The 21,089-nt window shown below is 45.8% G+C and overlaps 1 protein-coding gene and 1 non-coding gene across 2 annotated transcripts; one reads left to right on the top strand and one right to left on the bottom strand.

Annotated features, from left to right (window-relative positions):
* Window positions 1–6,334: 6,334 nt before the first annotated feature.
* On the bottom strand, window positions 6,335–17,899 carry TRIB3 (tribbles pseudokinase 3). Its single transcript, XM_016148877.2, has 4 exons — window positions 17,708–17,899; window positions 13,081–13,371; window positions 10,416–10,708; window positions 6,335–7,650 (listed from the first exon to the last, which is right to left on the bottom strand). Exons 2-4 carry the CDS (start codon window positions 13,369–13,371, stop codon window positions 7,158–7,160), a joined length of 1,077 nt encoding a protein of 358 aa, XP_016004363.2. The 5' UTR covers window positions 17,708–17,899; the 3' UTR covers window positions 6,335–7,157.
* Window positions 17,900–20,273: 2,374 nt separating this feature from the next.
* Window positions 20,274–20,377, top strand: LOC118610193. Its single transcript, XR_004953845.1, has one exon. It is a non-coding gene; the product is annotated as a small nucleolar RNA U13 (small nucleolar RNA).
* The last annotated feature ends 712 nt before the right edge of the window (window positions 20,378–21,089 follow it).

The following is a 21,089-nucleotide window of genomic DNA, read 5'->3' as shown; positions in this document are numbered from 1 at the left end:
CCCGTCTCACTCAAAGTAAACTGCCACCTCTCCTTTGACTACTCTACCCCTGGCTCACTCCACTCAAGCCCCTCTGGCCTCCTGGGTCCTGGAACAAGGCAGGCACACTCTCACCTCAGGGCCTTTGCACTTGCTATAACCCAAATGTCTTCATGGCTTGCTCTCTCCCTTTAATGTGGTCATTATGCAAAAGTCTTCCTTGTCCACTCTATCTGAAATTTCACATACACACCTACATCCAGCAAATTATATCCTCCTTCCTGGCTTCATTCCCCCCCCCCCAAAGTGTGTATTACTATCTAACAACGTATTTTTATTTATCTCGTGGTTTTTGTTTTTGTTTTTGGTGTATTTCCTTCTTCTAGAGTAAAGGGACTTTTGTCTGTTTTGCTCACTGCTGTGTTCCTGGTGTCTAGAACAGTTCCTAACACATGATATAGGTGTCAAAGGATTATATCTCAGACTTTCATCTGGGATCACTTTTCTTTTTGCCTGAAATACATCCCTTAAGACAGAAATTCTCAGCCTGAGCTGTACATTTGAATCAAGCCCAGACTACATCTCAGATCAATTGACTCAGAATCCCTGGAGGGTGCCCAGGCATTAAGAGTTTTTAACACTGGTGTTTGTAATGAGAAGCCAAATTGGAGAACTGCTGTTTTAGAATTCCCTGTAGGGAGAGTCTTCTGGTGACAAACTTGCTTGGGTTTTGTTTGAAAGTCTTTATTTAGACCTCATTCTTGATAGACATTTACACTGGGTGTAGAATCCTCACTGGCATTTCAGCACCTTGAAGATAAAATTCCATTGTCTTCTAGATTCCATAGTTGCTGTTGAGACAGCATCACCTATCAGTTCTTTTTTTAAACGTCTTTACTGAAATATAGTTTATATACCATAAAATCCACATATTTAAAGTGTACTATTTAATGATTTTTAGTACATTTACAGAGTTGCTCAACTGTTACCACAATCCATATTTAGGACTTTTTTTATCACTCCTAAAAAAACCCTGTACCCATTAACAGACATCCTTATCTCCTACTCTCGACTCCCAGCACAAGTCTACTTTTCGTTTCTATAGATTTTCTTATTCTGGACATTTTATATTAATTAAATCTTAAAATACATAGTCCTTTGTGACTGGCTTCTTTTACTTAGCATGTTTTTGAGATTCATCCATGTTGTACTGCTGCTGTTCTTTTGAAAATAATCTATTGTGTCCCCTCTGAGTGCTTTCAAGATTTTATCTTTGTTTTTTTTTTGCACTTTCACTATGAGGTGAAAATTTATGGAATCTCTTAAACCTGTGATTGATGTCTGAGTTTTGTCTCACTAATTCCCTCTTTAGCCAATCTAATTTGCTGTTTAACCCATCTTTTGATTTTTTATTTTGGTTATTATATTTTTTATTATAGACATTCTGTTAGGTTTTCAAATCTGTTGTGTCACTTGATAATAATTTCTTACACTTTGGTGATAGTTTCAAGCTTGTTATTTATTTAAGCCCAGTAAACATTTTTGTTTTATAAACCATGTCTGATGATAATGTTGATATCTGAACTCTGAGTGTCTGTTTCTTCTGGTTTTCACTCTTGTTGCCTTGTTCTCTCCTACTGCCCCTGCCAGTTTATAATGCTTATGTTCTCTTCAGCCCTGAAGTCATCTGCACAAGTTTATATTGGGGGCAGATAGATTCTTTCAGGTGTTCTGGTCTTAGCCTTGGCCCTTCAAGGGCAGAGCTGGCATTCACTTTGGGCATCCTTAATCCCAGTGGGTAGACTGTAGTCATTAAAACCTGGGTTTACACTACCTGTGTGACCATGGACAAGAGATTCCCATTCTCTGGGCCTCAGTTTTCCCTTCTGTACAATGGTGATCATTATGGTCCCTCCCCCATAGGGTTGCTGTGAGGATCTGTATCAATTATTGTTTATTGATATGTAGGAAATTACCCCCAAAACTTAGCAGCTTAAAATGACAGTTTCTATGGGTTAAGAATTCGGGAGAAGCTTCTTACATCATTTGGCTCAAGGTCTCTCATGAAGTTGTAGTTAAGATTTCAGCTGGGTTTTCAGTCATCCAATGGCTTGAAGGGGCTGAAGGATCAATTTTCAAGAAAAACCACTCATGTGACCGATTAGTGCTGGTTATCTGCAATATGCCTAAGTCCCTCACCACGTGTACCTTTCCATAGGCCTACTTGAGTGTCCTAGCCACATGGCATCTGGCATTGCCCAGAGGAGACAATCCAGAGGAGCAAGACAGAAGCCACAATATATGTTATAGACTACTCTTGAAAGTCATACTCCATCATTTTCACACTTTCCTATTAGTTACACTGGTCAGCCTAGCTCAGAGTGGTAAGGAACCACACAAGGGCATGGATATCAGGTGTCAAGGATCATGTAAAGCACTTAAATCTATTCTTAGCGTGTAGCGAGTACTCGGTAAACATTAACCATCCCTAGTAAGTGTCCTGGCTTTGTTCTAGTCTCTGGATAACAACTACTTTTGTTTAGTCATTCAACAAATCTTTGTTGAGCAGCTCTGTGTGCTAGCCACTGTTCTAGGAGCTGGGGAGACAGTTGTAAACAAAATATAGTCCCTGGCCTTACGAAATTAATGCAGACAGATCTAGAATGTTTCTGCCAGGTAGTGTTAAGTGCTAATAAAGAACCACAAAGCCAGATAAGAGGAAAGAGGATGATGAGGGGTGAGGGCTATATGTCTTTTCCCATGAAGTTGGTACAGCGGAAGTGGTGGCTCAGATTTTGACCTCTGATAAAACTCTCTCACACCTGTGAGCCTATCCTAGCTTCACAGGCAAATAGAATTTATACCCATGTTACACCTGGGCTGGAGTCAAACGGGCACAGAAAGGAGCTGAAATGAGTTCTGAGTCCCCAGGAGTCTGGATTTCTCCCAAAGCAAAGGTTCTCGAACTTGGGCGCACAGCAACATCACCAGGAGGCTTGTCAGGAGTCAGAACTCCAGGAATTCTCTGGGGAGAGTCCAAGAACTTGCATTTTACAGAAACACCATCTAGGAACTGATGCAAGGAGCTGCCCAACCACATCTGAGAAACCCTATTCTGCCCAATGTCAGTGGTGCTGGGGCAGGAGGCCCGCGCTGACAAATGTCAGCCTAAAGGGACGGGCAGAGCTTAGCTGTCGGAGCCAGCCGACCGTCGAGCCAGGGCCTCCTGAGTGACGGACGGGATTAGAAAAAAAGAGACATATATACAAAAGATGGGGTCGAGAGGGATGAGCTCAAAGACTCGACCCTGAGCTTTATTTTTTCTCAGCTTATATACAGAGGACTTACATAAGCACTGCTTGGCCACAATACACTCTTTGTTCAAGTCAGCGTGTTATCATAACCTCTAGCAGCCCACCTCCCTGTTCCAGAGACTCCCTGTTCCCGGACTCTCTGGCCGACCCATCAAGGCCAACTTCCTTATCTTGCAATGCCGCCCCAGCTCCTAACAGAACGGCTCCCAACACTTAGCCATAGAGGAGGAGAACAGGCTGAGGCCCAGAGATACCAAGCAGCCTGGCTCCAGAGTACTGAGTTCTCAACTACTACGATGCCATCTGTCCTGTTCCTCAGGTCATGGATCTCTCTAATGTGACACCAGAGACAACAGAGCACGGATGGGGAGCCAGGTTCTTGCTAACAGTTCTGAGAGCTGATTCAACAGTCTTGAAGCTCAGTGCACCTATTGACTTCTTGCTTTGTGTGAAATATATTTCCTTCTTTTTTTTTTTTTTGACTTTAAAAAAAATTATTTATTTTAATTAGTTTCAAGTATACAGTACATTGGTTAGACATCTATATAGTTCATAAAATTATGTCTGCAGTTGCTCCCTCCTTCCCCTGACCCTCCACCTAGCCAATGTATTAATGCTAACTGCATCCCCTATGCCATGCTCCCCATCCCCGTGACTATCCATCAGGTACTAATCTGTACTTTAACCCTTCACCCCATTCTCTCAGCCCCCCAAATCCCCTCCCCTCTGTCCATCACCAAATTGTCCACTATATTTGTGAGTCTGTTTTTGATTAGTCTGTTCTTTTTTCTTACTTAGATTCCACATATAAGTGAAATCATATAATGTTTATCTTTCTCTGTTGACTTAAATACCTTCTAGGTCCATCAAAGCAATATCTTTTTCCATCTCCTTCTCTTAATCTGAAGTGAGTCTCTTGTAGGCAGCATGTAGGGGTCTTGTTTTCTTATTCATTCAGCCACTCTATCTTTTGGTTGGAGCACTTAATTCTTTTCCGTTTAAGGTACTTATTGATAAAAATGTAGTTGTTACTATTGTTTATTCTTGTTTTTGATACATGTTTTTTCTTCTTAAAGAAGTCTCTCCAACATTTTCCTGTAATACCGGGTTTTTAGTGATAAATACCTTTAGCTTATTTTTGTCTGGGAAGCTCTTTATCTGTTCTTCAACTCTAAATGATAGCTTTGCTGGATAAAGTATCCTTGATTGCAGATCCTAGTTCTTCATCACATCAAATATTTTGGGCCAAGTCCTTCTGTCTTGTATAGTTTCTTTAGAGAAATCGGATGCCAGTCGTATGGGTGTTCCCTTGTAAGTAAGTATCTGTTTTTCTCTTGCTGCTTTTAATATTCTTTCTTTGCATTTAACCTTCAGCATTTTAATTATGATGTGCCTGGTGTGGGCCTCTTTGGATCCCTGGTTTTTGGGATTCTCTGAGCTTCGTGGAGTTTTATGTCCATTTCTTTGACGAGGTTAGGGAAGTTTTCCATCATTATTTCTTCAAACAGCTGTTCAACATCTTGATTTTCTTTAAATACACCGATCAGACAGATAGTGTCCCATATGCTTCTTAAATTATTTTTATAGCCTTGGCATCTTTTTTCTTGCCATTCTGATTGAGTGTCTTTGGCTTTCCCATCCTCTAAATAGGTCATTTGATCCTTTTCTTTATTCACTTTGTTTATCCATTTATTCCATTTAATATGCTTCTCATCTCAGATAATGTGTCCTTCATTTCAGACTGGTTCCCTTTTATAATTTCCATTTCCATTTTAATGCTTTTTTTCTGTTTGTTGAAGTCCTCTGCTTCCGAAAGTTCAGTAAGCATCTTTATAACCAGTGTTTTGAACTCTGCGTCTGTTAGATTACTTGACTCCATTATATTTGGATCTCTGTTCTGTTCTCTCATATGGTTTCTGCTACTTTGTCTTCCCATTTTGGCTGCCTTTCTGTGTCTGTTTCTATATACCAACCAAAGCTCCTAAGTCTCCCAGTCTTATTAGTATGCATTTGTGAAGTAGGTGTCCCATGGCGCAGTCCTGAGAGGGGTTCAGTTGCAGGCCAAATTTAGCCCAAGCCTCTACCCCTCTGGGGCCACCTGTTAAGATTCAGCAAGCAATCCACAGATGCTGTGCTTATAGTTGCCTCAAAAAGCCACACCAGAAACCGAGGCAAACTGCCTCCAGTGTGAGTCTAGGCGCTCAGCAAGGAGGACCTGACTTCCTGAGGCTATACCTGGATGTGGCTTGGGTGGGGTCATGAGTTGGGGGAGGTGGGGTTTCCTCTGGGCAGAGCGACCTCTGTTATCCAGTTCAAAGACATCAGGGCTATGGTGATGCACTGGTGGGGGGAGGGCTCAACAGGGAACAATGGATACGCGGGCACTTCTGAACCCAGCAAGTCTTGCCTTGGCCCTCACTCCGACAATGTCTCCCTGTAAGTCCCTGGTGACCCCTGCACACAGCCGAATTGGCACTGGTGTTCAGAGTGAGCAGGTCTGTCACTGTAGAATCCTCTCACAGTCACAGCTCCTTTAAGTGGCCTCTGCCACTGCTGCAGCCTCCATCTCACTCAGCCTCTGGAGACTGGGCAGCCTCACATTCTGCCTCATCCAATCTTCTGCTGTTGCAGGGTGATTTCTTGGATTTCTCCCTAGCTGTTTGACTTATTCATCAAGATCCCAGGTGACTTTTTCCTTGCTGCTTGCTTCTTGTTTCCATCACAACTTTGATTTGGTCGCTGAGGGATGAACAGAGCCTCTATTATCTACACCATTTTCCCCCACCTACACTTCCTTCTTTTTTAAGCCACTGACTCAGAGTTTCAGTTAATTGCAGCCAAAAATTACCCCAGTGGAGACACCTTTGCCTCCAGAAGGAAGAGAGGGAGTCTAGAGGACCCGTTGGACTGTATGGAGTCTGTTCTCACAAATCACTCCAATGAGGCTGAGACACAGGCCCACTGGCTTTTCACCATGGGGCTGGTTTGGAAAGTGGGGGAAAACAATGAGAGGATAGAAAAAATGTCCAGGAAAATAAAAGTATTTCATAACTTCTTTATTAGGCACAAGGTAAAATTATATACTCATGGCATCCCAAATCTATATGCTGACATGGGGTCCTGGACCCCAAGTGTCCCCAGAACTGGGCTTAGGACTTTCTAGGAGGCCAGGAAGCAGACCCCACCTAATATGTCCCCCCACTTTGGTGCTCAGCTCAGGGGCCACTGAGGCAGACAGGCGTGGACCCTCATTCCAAACCACTCCTGGAGTTAGATGAGGACCCGTCTCACAGTTTGCATTTTTAATCTTTCAGCCCAAATCTTTGGCTCAGGCATGACCAAGAGGTATAGAATTCCCAGCATAGCCTGGGCTCTGGAGTCCTAAGTTGAAGGGGAGAGGCTTGGAGCCTTTGGCACAAGATGCTTCCCTTTCTCTGAAAGGAACAAGGTACAAAGGCATCTGGGTTGTTTGTGAAAGGGACTGTCCTAGGACAGAGGTGCTGGGGCACTAGCACAAGTGGACAGTGACACCTGCACTAACTGTGCCCAGCCCAGTGCAGACACTGGCCTATGGGTGTGGAAAAGTACTGTCAGCTCTGTGAGCAGGAGTTTTGTCCTTTTTGTTCTCGGTTGTATTCCCGGAACCAAGAACAGGCTGTGGCACACGAGCTCCCAAGAAGGACTTATTGAATGCACAAACCATGTGCACAGGCGTGTCGATGCACATGAATGTGCAACCACACACTCCGCACATGCCTCTTCTTTTCTCTTTACTAAGAAGGCACTTAAGGTTTGTCAGTTCCAAGCGGCAGGAGACACCCCAAACTCAACCCACTGTTTGCAGCTGAGTCTGGTAGGGTAGCCTTAGCCATATAGACCCACTTCTCTTTCTCCCTCCTCTTCCTCAGCCTCCTCCAGTGCCGGTCCTTCGGGGACCACCTGGTCAGCCTCCCAGAGGTGGGATCTGGATGGGACTGAGGGGATTGGGTTCTCTCGCAGCCAGGGGTGCAGCAGGATGCCCGAAGCTGTTAGCCGCTCAGCTGGCTCTCGTCGAAGGAGGCAACGGATCAGGCAGTGGGCAGGGGCTGAGAGGCCCTCGGGCAGGGTGAAGACTCCACGGCGGATCTTGCCAAAGAGCAGAGCAGGCTCTGAGTCCTGGAAGGGGTAGTGGCCAGCCAGCATGGTGAAGAGCGCCACACCCAGGCTCCAGACATCCGCTGCCTTGCCCGAGTAGGATGCCCGAGAACTGAGGATCTCAGGTCCCACATAGGCCGGGCATGCGTGCTTGTCCCAAAGGGAGTCATCTGGCCCACTTAGCACACAGGCATCCTCCAGGTTCTCCAGCACCAGCTTTGTCCTGTGGTAAGGGGAGAAACAGAGGAGTCAATTCCTTCTGGGAGCCCCAAGCCACCAGCCCACACTCTCACCCTGAATGGCACCCATTTCTCAAGTCCTGTGAGCCTGGATGATTGAGCCCATTTTACAGATAAGGATGCCCAGGCTCAGAGAGCTTAAGTCATTGCTCAAGGTCACAGAACAATTAAATTTGAACTAGAACTCTGAGAGGAATACATTTCCCACAGTCTCTTGGGGAGGGGTTGAGGAGGATGGGGGCATTAAGCCTCTTATAAACCAGATGCAAGCTTAGAATCCAGGCAGGTGAAAAAATGAGAGAAATAAGAAGTGGGGACTGTGCCAAACATTTCAGCATGAACCCTGCCTTAAAAAGGCACCACTAACAACAGTCAATATTTATGGATTGTCCACTGAGTACCTGGCCCTGAGCTAAGCTGTGTACCTGGTGTGTCTCATTTCATCCTCATACAACCTGTGAGGAAGATACCATTTCACAGCCACAGGGTGTAGGGCTGGGATGTGAACCCCAGTTCTCATCCATCAGAGACAGCACTATGAACCACTAATATAGTTCCCAAGGGGCCCCACATTTCCATTTTTCCCCAAGAGAAGCCAGAAATCATATTTTAATGAAAAAGTCCAAGTTTTTGAAATGTTGACAACCAATTTCAACTGAAAACAAATGAACATGTACGTGGGGCCAAAAAGAAAAAAAAATAAAATGTGTGTGTAGCCCACCATTTGAAACTTGTGCTTTAAACAACTCCTATGGAGCACTCTATGTTACTTTAATAATAGCCATCTATTTCCACTGCTATTCATCTAATTCCTCTGGTACCACTTCCTGAGTGCCTGATAGCATTTCACAGACATTGACTAACTCAGTGAATCATAGCACAGGAGTGTGTGTGTGTTGTGTGTGCATGTGCACCCATTATTGGCCCATTTTACAGATGCAGACGTCAAGACTCAAGCAGGTGAAGCCATTGCTCAAAGAGTAGATAAAAAGTAGAACCAGGATTCGAATCTAGCTCTGTCTAACTCCACTGTCCCTTTTCTACCAACAGTGCTTCTCAAACTATTGCCTTGAAAGAGAAGGAAGCACTTTCTCACCTTTGGGAGGTCTGGGGTTATTTCACCCACTCCTAAGCTCAAAATTTGAAGTTATGTATTAGCTAAAAATCATTAGAAATCTTACACTCCACTTCTTATTGAAGGCATGTTCATTTTAGTATAAAATGTAGAAGGAAAGAAGGAAATAGAGAATCACCCTGAGAAAGTATAACTGTTACAGGGGAAGATGGATGGCTGCTAAAATTAGTGGGTGAAAGTTTAAGGAGAAACAGTATTTATATGCATAGCCTCACAGTACCTCAAGGCACTTATTAATTATAAGACATTACCCAAGGTATTTATTAATTGCAAAGGGTAAATTGGGAACCTGACAGTGTAGACACTTGGCAGTACCACCCTCACCAATGATCGAGGTTGACATCAGAGTAATACATATTATCGGCATGTATCTCCTGATAGGAAGTGCTAAGAAGGGTCTATCGCTTCTGTGATATTCTTGCCCAAGCTGCATAACCTCAGCCTAACCGTGAGAAAAACATCAGCAAAATCTAAATTGTGGAACATTTTACAAAATAACTGACAGGTACTCTTCAAAAGTATCGAGGTCCAGAAAGGCAAGGAAAGACTGAGGACCTGTCTCAAATTGGAGGAGACTAAGGTGACATGACGACAGAGTGTAGGGTGGGGTCCTGGATTGGACCCCAGACAGAAAAAAAGACATAGTGGGAAACTAATGAAATCTGAACCAATCTGTGGTTTAGTTAACAGTACTAGACCAATTTCTTGGTTTTTGTAGCTGTACTATGGTCATGTAAGATGCTAACATTAGGGGAAACTCGGTGAAGAAAATACGGGAACTCTTTGGATTATTTTTTGCAACTTTTCTTAAAGTCTAAAAGTATTTCAAAATAAACAGTTTAAAATGTTCAATGGGGTCGCCCTCCTCCCCCCACGAAAAAATCTTGAAATGAAATCAGTACTCTCAATGGATGTTCATGGGGATCTGATGGCTTGGTGAGTTCTCTGACAGACCCTGCATACTCCTGGGAGTCCCCTTCTGTTCCCTCTCCAAAAATCACTGAGTTTCAGTTTCACAGGAAAGGTTCCTGTGTGGGAACTCAGGGCCCCTTTTAGCTGTTGTCTATAGCCTAGAAATCCTGGAAACATCTTGACAATCCAGCCTTTTCTGTACCAATGGGAAAACAGAGGTCCAGAGACACTGGGTCACCCAGAGTCAGCAGGTAAGCCCAGGCAGGCCTCCCACCTCTCTAGCTCAGAGGGAGTTAAGACTCTGGCTCTGGAGTCACATCTGGGTTCAAATCTCAGTTTTACTATTTATTTAGCTGTGGGATCTTAGGCATTACTGACCTCTCTGAGTCTCAGTTTCTTCACCTGCCATATGGGAACGGTTATAGTGTAGATTTCATATTTCTAAGGATCCAGGCCAAGACAGTCAGTGCAGCTATACAATTCACCCTGTGGCTATTATCCCAAAGACAATGCTCCCCATCAAGGGGCTTCCAACAAGACTGAGCTAGCATCTCCCCCGCCCCACCCAGAACCAAGCAATAGTGCTAATCCAGGCTTCTCCACTTTTTGCATAGGTTACTTTGCCTTGCTGAGCCTCAGTTCCCCCATTATGGCCCACTTCTTGGGTGTGTCTGTGGGTGAGTTCTCTGCGGCCACACTTACCTCTCACAATTGGTGAAGACAAAGCGACCCAACTTGAGATCCCGCAGGACTAGACCGTGCTGGTGGCAGTGCGCCACAGCAGTGGCCATCTGGCGGAAGAGGGTGGCGGCCTCGGGCTCCGGGAGGCGGCGACACCGGCGCACCAGGCTGTGCATGTCCCCATGGGGTCGCAGGAAAAAGGCGTAAAGGTGTTGCTTGCCCGCCAGGACCTCCGCAGGCCGTGCCACGTGCCTGTGGGGGGGCAGCCGCGAGTAAGGCTCCAGCACAGCAAGGGCATCACGGTCCCAGTATACCTGTGGGCGGAGCATGGCGTGAGCACAGGTAGAAACTGCATGGAGCCCAGGCTGACCTTGAAAACAGTCACGGTCAACCCTTTGGACACTACTGGGTGCTAGGCACTGTGCCAAATGCTTCCACAGCAAGCCACTCAATCCTGACAAAGCTGAGAAGCCACATATTCGGCAAGTACTCTTAAATAGCTACCTTACATGGACTTAAGATAATTGAAAAATGAAAGGTAACTCAAACAAAAGAACCCTGAAAGCAGGGGAAATCCAGAAGAGCAGATGATGCAGAAGTAACTTTAAGTCCATCATCATCATCATTACCATTCTCTAGAATTCACTGCTCATTCATCCTTTCATTCATTTATACCTGTGCCGGCCACTGAGGATCTAACTTGACTGACAGCCGTGGTCCCTGCCCTTTTGGTGCCCACAATTCAATGCAGGAGACAGTTAACAGGCCAAAAAATGAAATATTTACCAATTCAGATAAGCATTGCAAAGGAACTAAGAAGGATGCTGTGATGCAGAATATTTTAGAAGGAGGCACCTATTTTGGAAAGTGTAGTCCAGAAGGGACTCTGGAGAAGTAATCTGAGTGATTCAGAAGTGCCCATGGGATAAGCTTTCCAGGGGTCACAGACAGTGCAAAGTTCCTGAGACAAGAAAGAGCTTGATCAGCTCCAGAAATCCCCAACAAAAGATCAACATGGCTGGAATGGGGTGGGGGATGGAAGAGGGGGCACATGGTAAAAGTGGCTGAGTTTGTCAGGAAATGTGCTGGAGGCTTTATGGACATTAGGTGGAAGCCTCACCACAGTCCTGAAAAGATGTTCAGAGGAGGAAGGGGATTTGTTGGATGGAAACCACATAGCCAATCAGCAACCAACCTGGTATACTCATTTTGGTTCATCTGACTTTAAACTCTTTGCTTGTTATTTTAGCTATGTCACACAGAAAATAAAAATAAATAAAGCATGTACATATTTAATTCATCAGGAAAAAAAAATGTAAGCCTGTTTCCTAAAAAATAAAGTTGGGTGGCATGGAGGAAATAATCCAAAAACAGACATTATTTTTAAAGTTACAGCAAGCGTATCCCTGCCTCTGTGCATCTGCACTTGACTTTCCTGCTGCCTGGATGCTCTTCACAGGGCTGGCTCCTCCAATTCACACCAGTCACAATTCAAATGTCACCTACTCAGAGAGGTCTTCCCAGACTTCCCCAGCTGAAATTACCTGCACCACCCCCCCTCTCCTATCTTCCTTACTCCTGCCCACCAGGAGCAAACCTGCCTGGGTTGTGTCTGAACCACCTGTTCCAGCAACGGGCACGTGGCTCTGGGCTCAGCCTGCCCAGGCCCATTCTCAGCTCTGACACCTCCTAGCTCTGTCATGTGGCAAGTTACTACATCTTTCTGAGCCTCAGTGTCCTCTCTCTATAAAATAGGCCCAATAACAGTAACTACTTCATAGATTATGCACAAATTAGGAGAATTTTGCATACTAAGCAATTAATACACTACCTGGTATACAGTAAATACCTGTTATTATACTTTCTCAGCTCCGTTCTTTTGAGCTGTTACTTGCTAATGTCCTGTGTGGGCCTGACCCTCAGGGGGCCTTAGCCCTGTCCATTTCCAAATTTCTGCCAAGTACCCTGATTTTGGCCAGGAACATCGGACCTTGTCCTAGAAAGCCAGGCCCGATTCTATGTGGCTTCATGCATGGCCCTTCTCTTGACCTCAGTCCTCCTATCTGTAAAATAGCCACATGGTAGGCACCATAGACTCCAGGGTCCCAGGATTTTCGATGCCTACCATATCCTTCTCTTGTGCAAATATCTTCAATGGCTCCCCAGAGGCCAGTGGGAGCTCCGGCCCAATGTCTTCATGCCCAGTGGATGCCAGCCCTCACCTCCCGTCCCTGACCGCATACTCTCCCAGTCGGCCATAGTGAAGTCCTGTTGATTCTCTGAAGCGCCGTGCTCTCACTCCTCTAGCCCCCTCCCTGCCTGGACCTCCCGTCCCCTGCTTCTGTCTGGCTAACTCTTACTCAGCCTTTTCTGACACCCCCCTTGAATACTTGGAGGCTTCTCCTCTGTACTCCTGTCATGGTCCCTAAGCTCCACCCCTGTGACATATATCCCACTATGAGGCCCTAAGTTGTGATTTCCCCATGCCCGAGGCCATCTGGTTTGCCTCTCTAGTCTCAGCCCAGCCAGGAGGCTTGACAGAGTGTTGGAGGCTCACTGGCTGTTTCTCCAATAAACATAGGACTAAATGAATATAAAGATCCCTCAGTCCTATCAATCCTCTAAAGTGAAAGCCCTATAAAGGTCCCCTGTGATGCTGGCAACGAGCAGCCCCCAGAGCATGTACCTTGCAAGTATATTCAGTGCCTGTGGGGCAGTGAAGGGCCCGGTAGGCCCGGCCACCCTCCTCAGGCTCCAGGAGGATATAGGGCCCAAGCCGGGAGGCAGTGGTCACAGCAGGGACATGGACTGGAGCAGGGGGTGGGCTCAGAGGCAGTGGGCAGCGGGGAAGCCTGGGCCAGGGTCCACTTCGAGCTTGTTTCCGTATGGGACATTCAGTGTCTAGGTCATCGTCCAACTTCAACTGCTTCTTCCTGGAGGGGACACCCATAGGAGCTGCCAGAGGGGTGACTCGCATCTAGAATGAAAGGGAGAAAGGTGCTAAAGTGAGCCTATTTGGTGGCCTCTCTCTTCCCACCCTTGTTGGAGAGCACATTGGCACAGCCTTTACGGGGGGTGATTTGGCAATGTGCATTAAACTGATGAATGCACACGTCCTTAACTGTGTGTCTCACTTCTGGGAATCTATTCTCCAATTAAAATTCTTGCCAAATATGTGAAAAGCTGTTCATCAGAGCCTTATGTCTAATAGCAAAGGGCAAGAAACACCTAAATGTCCAGTAGTAGGAGGCTAGTTAAAACATCATGGTACAGTCATAGAGTGAAATACTATACAGTTCTGAAAGAGAACAGGAAGCTCTCTACATACTGATGTAATAATGCAAGTATAAGGTTATTCCTGCAGCCCATGTGATAGAAACATCCATCATTAGCGGTCTGGTTAATTATATTTCATCCATACATGGAACAACTGTAGCCATTTAAAAGATTGAGGAAACTCTTTATATGCTAATTGAAAAGATCTCTAGAGTAAACTATTAAGTGAAAAAAAAAGTAAAGGGGAGAGATGGACTGGTAGTTGGTTACAGGGAGACTTTGCACTGTATGTGCTGAATGTTATAGGGTAGGCAGCTAGTACCTATGAAATGGAGGGAGGGATGGAAGGATAAGGAAAGGAGAGAAGAAGGATGATGAAGGACAATAAATGAATGAGGTGTGCATATGCGAATGTATATTCTGGAACGAATATATTGTCAAATGGACAAAGTGAGCTGCTGAATAATACACCCAAGATGGTCTCATTCATGTTAAAAACCCCAGCAGCATATAATATGTTGTAACTCTATATATATTATACATGTACAATATGTACATACATGGAAGCGCACAGGAAAGACCCAGACTAAACTGACCACAGGAGTTCCTGGCCTCCTGGGAGACCTCCAAGAGAGGAAAGGATTTGGATTTGGACAGGAGACAAGGGAATTTTCTATTTCAATATTTGAGTGTTTCAAAACAGATAGAGTGGATTTCTTTTTCTCAGCTGTGAATTTTATCTACAATTGCCTGATGGCCCTAGAACTACCGGAATCACAGGGTCCATATGCAGAGTTAGTGCACCAGCCAACTCAGTTTCATCATCAGGTGAGAAGTGAGACAGGGAGGGGAGGTCTCTCAAAGTCCCCAAGATTTATTCATTCAACGGTGGAAGAAGCCACCACCCTCACAGCTGTGTAACTGTGTGTTGAGTGAAGAAGATGGCAATGGCAAGTCAGGGAAGAAGGGTTTTCTCCAAGACCCATCTGCCTACCCATTTAGATTCCAGATGAGGGCCAAGGAGGCCAAGTATGAGGTGTTAGAGGGAGACAGACTTCGGCCCAGTTAATGACCTTTCCAATAGTCTGAGACAGGATTAATATCACTCAGAGTCAGTTCTTAGACTGATGCCCACCTCGCCAATCATGCTGCTCCCAAATGCATGGACTGCCTTAGGAGCGAGGGAGGGAACCCTCAACTTCGAGTGAAAGGCCATAATCTTGTCTTTGCAATAGGGGGTTGCTGCTGTCAGATATTCCCAGGATCTGATCCTGGCTCACATTCTTCCTGTGCCAATGTACCTGGTTCATACTCTTTCTAGCCCTGGGCAAGGTCTGCAACCTTTCTGAGTCTCAGTTCCCTCATAAGCTCATAGAATATTTTTAAATTATTTTAAAATTTTCAATTACAGTTGACATTCAATATTCTATAAGTTTCTTTGTACAACACAGTGATTAGACGTATATACATACCTTGTGAAGTGATCCCCCAATAAGTCTAGTACCCACTTGGAACCATATATAATTCTTAGAATATTATTGACGATATTCCCTATGCTGTACTTCACATCTCTATGACTAATTTGTAACTGCCAATTTGTACATCTTAATCCCTTCACCTTTTTCACCCAGCCCCCAATAGTCCTCATCTGACAATCATCAGTTTGTTCTGAGTTTTTTTCTGTTTTGTTTGTTTTGAATTTTAGATTCCACATATAAGTGGTATTTGTCTTTCTCTGTCTAACTTATTTCACTTAGCATAAAATCCTCTAAGTCCATTCATGTTGTAGCAAGTGGTAAGAGTTCATTTTTTTATGGCTGAATACTATTCCACTTTTCCATTTCGTGTGTGTATATGTGTGTATATACATACACACTACTTCTTTATCCAATTGTCTATTGATGGGCACTTAGGTTGCCTCCATATCTTGGCTATTGTAAGTAATGCTGCAATAAACATAGGGATGCATATATCTTTTTGTACTGGTTATTTGGAATTCTTCAGATAAATACCCATAAGTGGAATTGCTGGGTCATAAGGTAGTTCTATTTTTAATTTTTTGAGGAATTTCTGTACTATTTTCCATAGTGGCTGCACCAATTTGCAATCCTACCAACAGTGCATGAGGGTTCCCTTTTCTCTACATCCTTGTCAACACTTATTGTTTATTGATTTATTGATATAGTCATTCTCACAGGTGTGAGGTGATATTTCATTGTGGTTTTTATTTGCATTTCTCTGATAATTAGCGATGTTGAGCATCTTTTCATATGTCTATTAAAGCCCATAGGATTTTTGCAGTAAAGAAATTAAAACACAAATAAAGTAGCATGTACTTGTTACAAGAAATGGTCACTATTGTTTATTATTATTATTATTATTATTATTATTCATAGCTGAAGATGTTTAAGTGCTACCCTTGGGAGTCTCAGAACTCTCCCCAGGGATAAGATTAAGCTGACACTCCTTACCTCATGGGCTGTTCTAAGTCAAGCGAGATGATCCCTGGCTGTGTAGATGCTTTGTGCCCTGCAAAGCAGAGGCTCCCTGCAGTGGCTCTTAGGTAGTTGTATCAGCACTCCAGGCTGCTTTAGCTCTATCCATACCCCAGAGCCTGGTGGGGCCTGGGATACCCCATTCCACTGGGCAGGGGATATCTGAGTCTATAATTGAAGAAAGGACTTTGCAAGCCACACTACTGGATCACTACTGTAGGATGGATGCAGTTCCTATATACATATCTCTTGCTGTTCCCTGACATCCTACCCCGGCCCCCCACCCCCCAATAAGGGCAAGTCGTACCAAACATGCACTCACTCAACAGGGCAGGCAGGTGCACACACCCCTCCAAAACACACTTTGTCCAAGCCAGCCAGCTCAGGCACTGATCCAAGGCAAAGAGGGGCATACACATAATTAAGCAACACACACCTCTCCTTCTGCAGGCAAGCGTGCACGCACACACACAACTCTCCCGCTATTACACTCACAACTGCAGGACTGATACCAACAAGGCCGCAACACAGTCTGACACGCCCCGCTCCCCACCCCCTACGCATACACCAGGCCTCCTGCAGCCAGGCTCCTCCTCCCTTGCGAGCGGAAGCGGCCGCCGGTGTTTCGGGACAGAAAGTTCAGTGGAGACCGTGGAGCGAGGGGACCAGGAGAGGGTGAGGCACGGGAAGAAGGCTGGGCCCGAGGGCTGGCGGAAGGGGCGGACATGCGCCCCTCCGCCACACCCGAGTCTTCAGGTACAGCACAAACCGTCTGCAGGCACAAAACAAGGGGCGCACAGTGCGACGTGCAAACCCGTAGCCGCACCACTAGGTGCACACCTGCGGTCAAGATCTAGCACGTACCGGAGTCCTGCATCCGCGCTCCCACTGCACCTGTCGCCCTCTCTCAGGGTACCCAGCCCTGTCCGGACCATGTCGCCCATGCAGTCAGCACCTGCCACCAAGTGCTCCCCGCAACTCGCACACTCCACGGAGCCTACGAACCCCGAGACATATCCCCACTCGCACCCCACAGGCTTACGTGGACCCCTGCAGACATACGTCCACAATGACAAAGACCCTACAAAGAGTCCCCCAGTCCCCCAGTGCCTCTTACAGTCCCTCACACACAGACCTCCCCGCACCAAACCACAGGACTCCCCCGCTCCACCCAAAACACAGACAACCTCACACCTCTCTTGGGGCGACACCGGGACACCTCAGTCCCCGGCTCCCTCCGCCCCCAGGACCCAGCTACCACGCCCGGGGTGTGCACCCTAGCCCCAGCCGGAATCCGCCACACTTGGAGCGGGGGCGGTGCGGTCACCTGAGGACCGGCAGGAACACCGCCCAGATCGCTCCCCCTGACGGCGGTCTGTTAAAAGTTGTTTTGTGTCTGTAACACGCAGCAGCCTGGAGCGGCCGCGAGACTCCCGGACCACCCACCGCAGGACCGCGCTTCCAACCTACCAGCTCCTGGCCCCCCGCGGGTACCTTACCCTCATGCGGCGGGGTCCTGCCGCAGCCCGAGTGCAGACTTACCTGGGCACCTCTGGTGGACTGGGACCGTTTCTGCTGCGACTGAGCTTAGGATCCGGTGGAGCTCTAGTCTCGACCGCTTGCAGCCCGAGGCGTGAGAAGCCGCTGCCGCTTCCGTTGCGAGTGTCTCGTGGACGCCGGGCGCCAGGCTCTGTCTCTGGCCGGGATGATGTAAACCTGAGCTAATCAGACGCCGCCTGGTGCGCTGGGGCCCGGGATTGCACCATCTACCCGTGCTCCGCCCCTCGGGGTCACGCCCGAGGGTGCCTGGCCCCGGCCCCTCCCATCGGGTCCCCGCTCCGGCCGGGGGCCCCCATCGCCACTCTGGCCCTCTAGGGGTGTCTCGTCTCCACCTCCTTTCCCTCCCGCCCAGTGTCCGAGGTTTGAGTGTAGGCACCAAACCTCGATCATCTTGGAAAAAAGCTTTTTGCTTTTCTGAGTTTCAGTTTCCCCTTCTGTGAAATGGGAAGAGGGTCCTGTGGATGGTCCCGAAGAGAAAAAGAACAGACAATAAGTCTCCCGGATACTTTCCGTTTATAAAAGCACGTTTCCACCATTGCTTTATTAAACTTTAGAGAACTGTTGACAGGCAGAAAGCTCCAGTCTCCCCATTCCACTAAGGGGCAACCAGAGACCCAGCTATGGGAAAACAGCCCAGGAGCTTTGCAAAACCCACAGATTTATAGGAGCTGACTCAGGGGTTCAAAAGGGTCAGTGTGGTGCCCTGGGCAAGCCTGAGGTTGGGTGGGCTTCACAGCATTCATTTGACAAAGGCAGTGCAGCCTAGGGTAAGAGCAAGCACTCTAGAGCCATCCTGCCTGAGTGCATCTCAACTCTGCCCCGACCCACTGCGGATGTACCTCAGGAAAGCTACATAAAACCCCGCTTTAGTTTCCTCCAATATAAAATGGGCTTATAATAGTATGGCACTCACTTCATAGAGTTGCTGTTTGGATTGAAGAAGTCAGTAAAATGCTTCGAACAGTGTGTGGCACATCATAGATGTTCAATAAAAAGAGTGGACACAAAGGAGGCTCAGAGAGGGGGAAGGTGGCTATAACAGGACTTGCATCCCAGGCCTGGCAGGCCCAGGTGGCACTTGTCATTTGGTAAAGCATTCCTGTGCAGCTCCAGGGTTCCAGCACCTTTCAGTGGAAATATTTTAAGGTCTTCCTGTCAGAATTTACCAGTGCCAAAAAATAACTCCTCAGGCAGACGTTGAATAGGAGGTGGGTGGAGTCACCTTTGTTTCTTTAGTTTCAGAACCTCAAGGACCAGCCTACTGTGTCTCAGAGCCTTCAGGGCACACCAAGGAATTCTGGGATCTCATTTAGCTCTGGAAATTCCCCTGCCTGGGAGGAATAAATGAACTCATTTTTTACACCAGGACACCTAGATCAAAGTCGGAAGATCCCACAGCTGTAAGGGACAAAGAAAGTCAGGATGATTGTCTTCTGAGCACCTCTATGAAGCCAACACTAAGCTGGGTTTACTCACACATTCCTAACTTTATTTTATGCTGTGTCAGACCCATACTTGTTATGACTCATTGACTCATTGGTGTCCTCACTTACCTGTAAATCAGTGGGGAGATGGACCATTATCAATAACATAAAACCAATAAACCAAAATCATTTAAAATAGAGTCTGTTTGTTCTTGAATAAAACAGAATAGAGTTGTTCTCTATAGATACAACTGAGGAGTGGCTATTTTCAGCAGGGCTCATCAGGAAGGTGATGCTTAAAGTAGGATCTTTAGGAAGAAAAGGAGTGGTGATGCAAAAATGTGAGGGGGAGACATAGAGAAAAGTAAGTGCAAAACTCTGAGGCATTTAAGGACCTGTGAGATGGCAGGGCACCTGCGTCTACATTCTACAGATGAGTCAAGGGGAGGGGCTTACCCAAGACCACCCAGCTTAGTAGATCTGGATTGGAACCTGGAGCCACTGACCCCAGTGCTCACACTGGCCAAAGACATTTCACAATCTTTGCAAACCAGCAGCCTCAGCTTGCCCTTGTGAGTATGTTCTCTGGAACCACACCCTGGGCCTAACCCCCAAGTTTGAGGCCCTTGTCACAGTTGGGGGTGTCCAATCCCAGTCCTCTAGACCAGCACTTTCCAAAAGGGCATAACATGATCCACACATGTAGTTTCAAATTTTCTAGTACTATGCTAAAGAAGAATAAAAAGAAACAGGTGAAATTATTTTGTTAATATATTCTCTTTAATCCAATATATCTAGCATGTTATAGCAACGGGTAATTACAAATTATTAATGAGATCTAAATTTTTTTCATACTAATGTCTTCAAAATCTGATGTGTATTTTACATTTAGTTTGGACACGAATCAGCATGGAAGCTAAATTGTCAATGGTTAAAGTGAAATGTTGTCCTACCAAAACAATTAAGCTATGTAAAATGGAAAATTTTTTTAACTGTTTTAAAATTAAAATTTAATAAAATGAAAAATTCAGTTCCCTGGTTACACTAACCACCTTTTAAATGCTTAATAGCCACATGTGACCATATAGAGTAGCACAATCCTAGACCAAGAATCCCTGACACAGGTCCTTCTGTAGTTCATAAGCGTGATGATTGGCTGTTCATTCTGTTGTGGGAGATGTGCCTTCCTCAAACCTTATTATGACATCAGCACATTACCCATCTGATGCAAGGAAGAAAAAAAGAAGAAGAAGAATTTCTGACACACTGTCCAGGGAGTATAGCAAAGAATTGGAGTCTGCCGGGTCTATGACGCAGATGCCAAGCAGCCTTGAGCCTCAGTTTCTGCATCTATAAAATGTGATTAATTATACTCTCCTTGCATTGTAGTCTTAAAGATTAAGTACACTGAGACAGTCTTGTGTCATAATCAAACCACATTTCCTGGGTTCAAATTTTACCACTTCCAAGTGATGAGATTTTGAGTAAATTACTTAAGCGCTCCATGCCTCGGTTTCCTCTTCCATAAAATGGGGATAATAATAGTACTTCATTGATTTGTCATGAGGATCAAATGACAATATTTGTGTAGTACCTGGAAAACAAATACTATATAAGCATTTGTTAAAAAGTGAGAAAATAAATGGTGACCAACCCTGTTGTGAGAAACTCCTGCAGTCTTGGTGGGATGCCTGGTGCTTGGAGCAACAAGGTCATCAGAAGCAAATGTGGACTTACAGACAAGGACACATTGCAGGGAGGGTGCACACGCCTGACCTATTCTGGGACTTCTTGCTCTAGGGACGAGGATGGGAAAAAGTTACCTGAGAAGAAATAGCTGATAACACAGTCGTGGCCCTGAGGCTGAGTCTGGGAATTGGCTGTAGTTTATAATTGCTAACCTGATAGTAACTAATGATGTTTTGCAAAGCCAGCTTTGT

The sequence above is a fragment of the Rousettus aegyptiacus genome, unplaced genomic scaffold, assembly GCF_014176215.1.
Source record: "Rousettus aegyptiacus isolate mRouAeg1 unplaced genomic scaffold, mRouAeg1.p scaffold_m13_p_12, whole genome shotgun sequence".
In the NCBI taxonomy this organism is placed as follows: Eukaryota; Metazoa; Chordata; class Mammalia; order Chiroptera; family Pteropodidae; genus Rousettus; species Rousettus aegyptiacus.
The sequence above is the reverse complement of the archived record's forward strand: the minus strand, read 5'-3'. Positions and strand labels throughout refer to the sequence as shown.

Excerpts from the sequence above, each read along its gene's own strand:
- TRIB3 (XM_016148877.2), bottom strand. The coding sequence starts at position 13,371 with ATGCGAGTCACCCCTCTGGCAGCTCCTATGGGTGTCCCCTCCAGGAAG. Across the intron at positions 10,709-13,080 it reads GCACTGAATATACTTGCAAG|GTATACTGGGACCGTGATGC; the intron begins GTACATGCTCTG and ends CTCCGCCCACAG. Across the intron at positions 7,651-10,415 it reads GTCTTCACCAATTGTGAGAG|GACAAAGCTGGTGCTGGAGA; the intron begins GTAAGTGTGGCC and ends CCCTTACCACAG.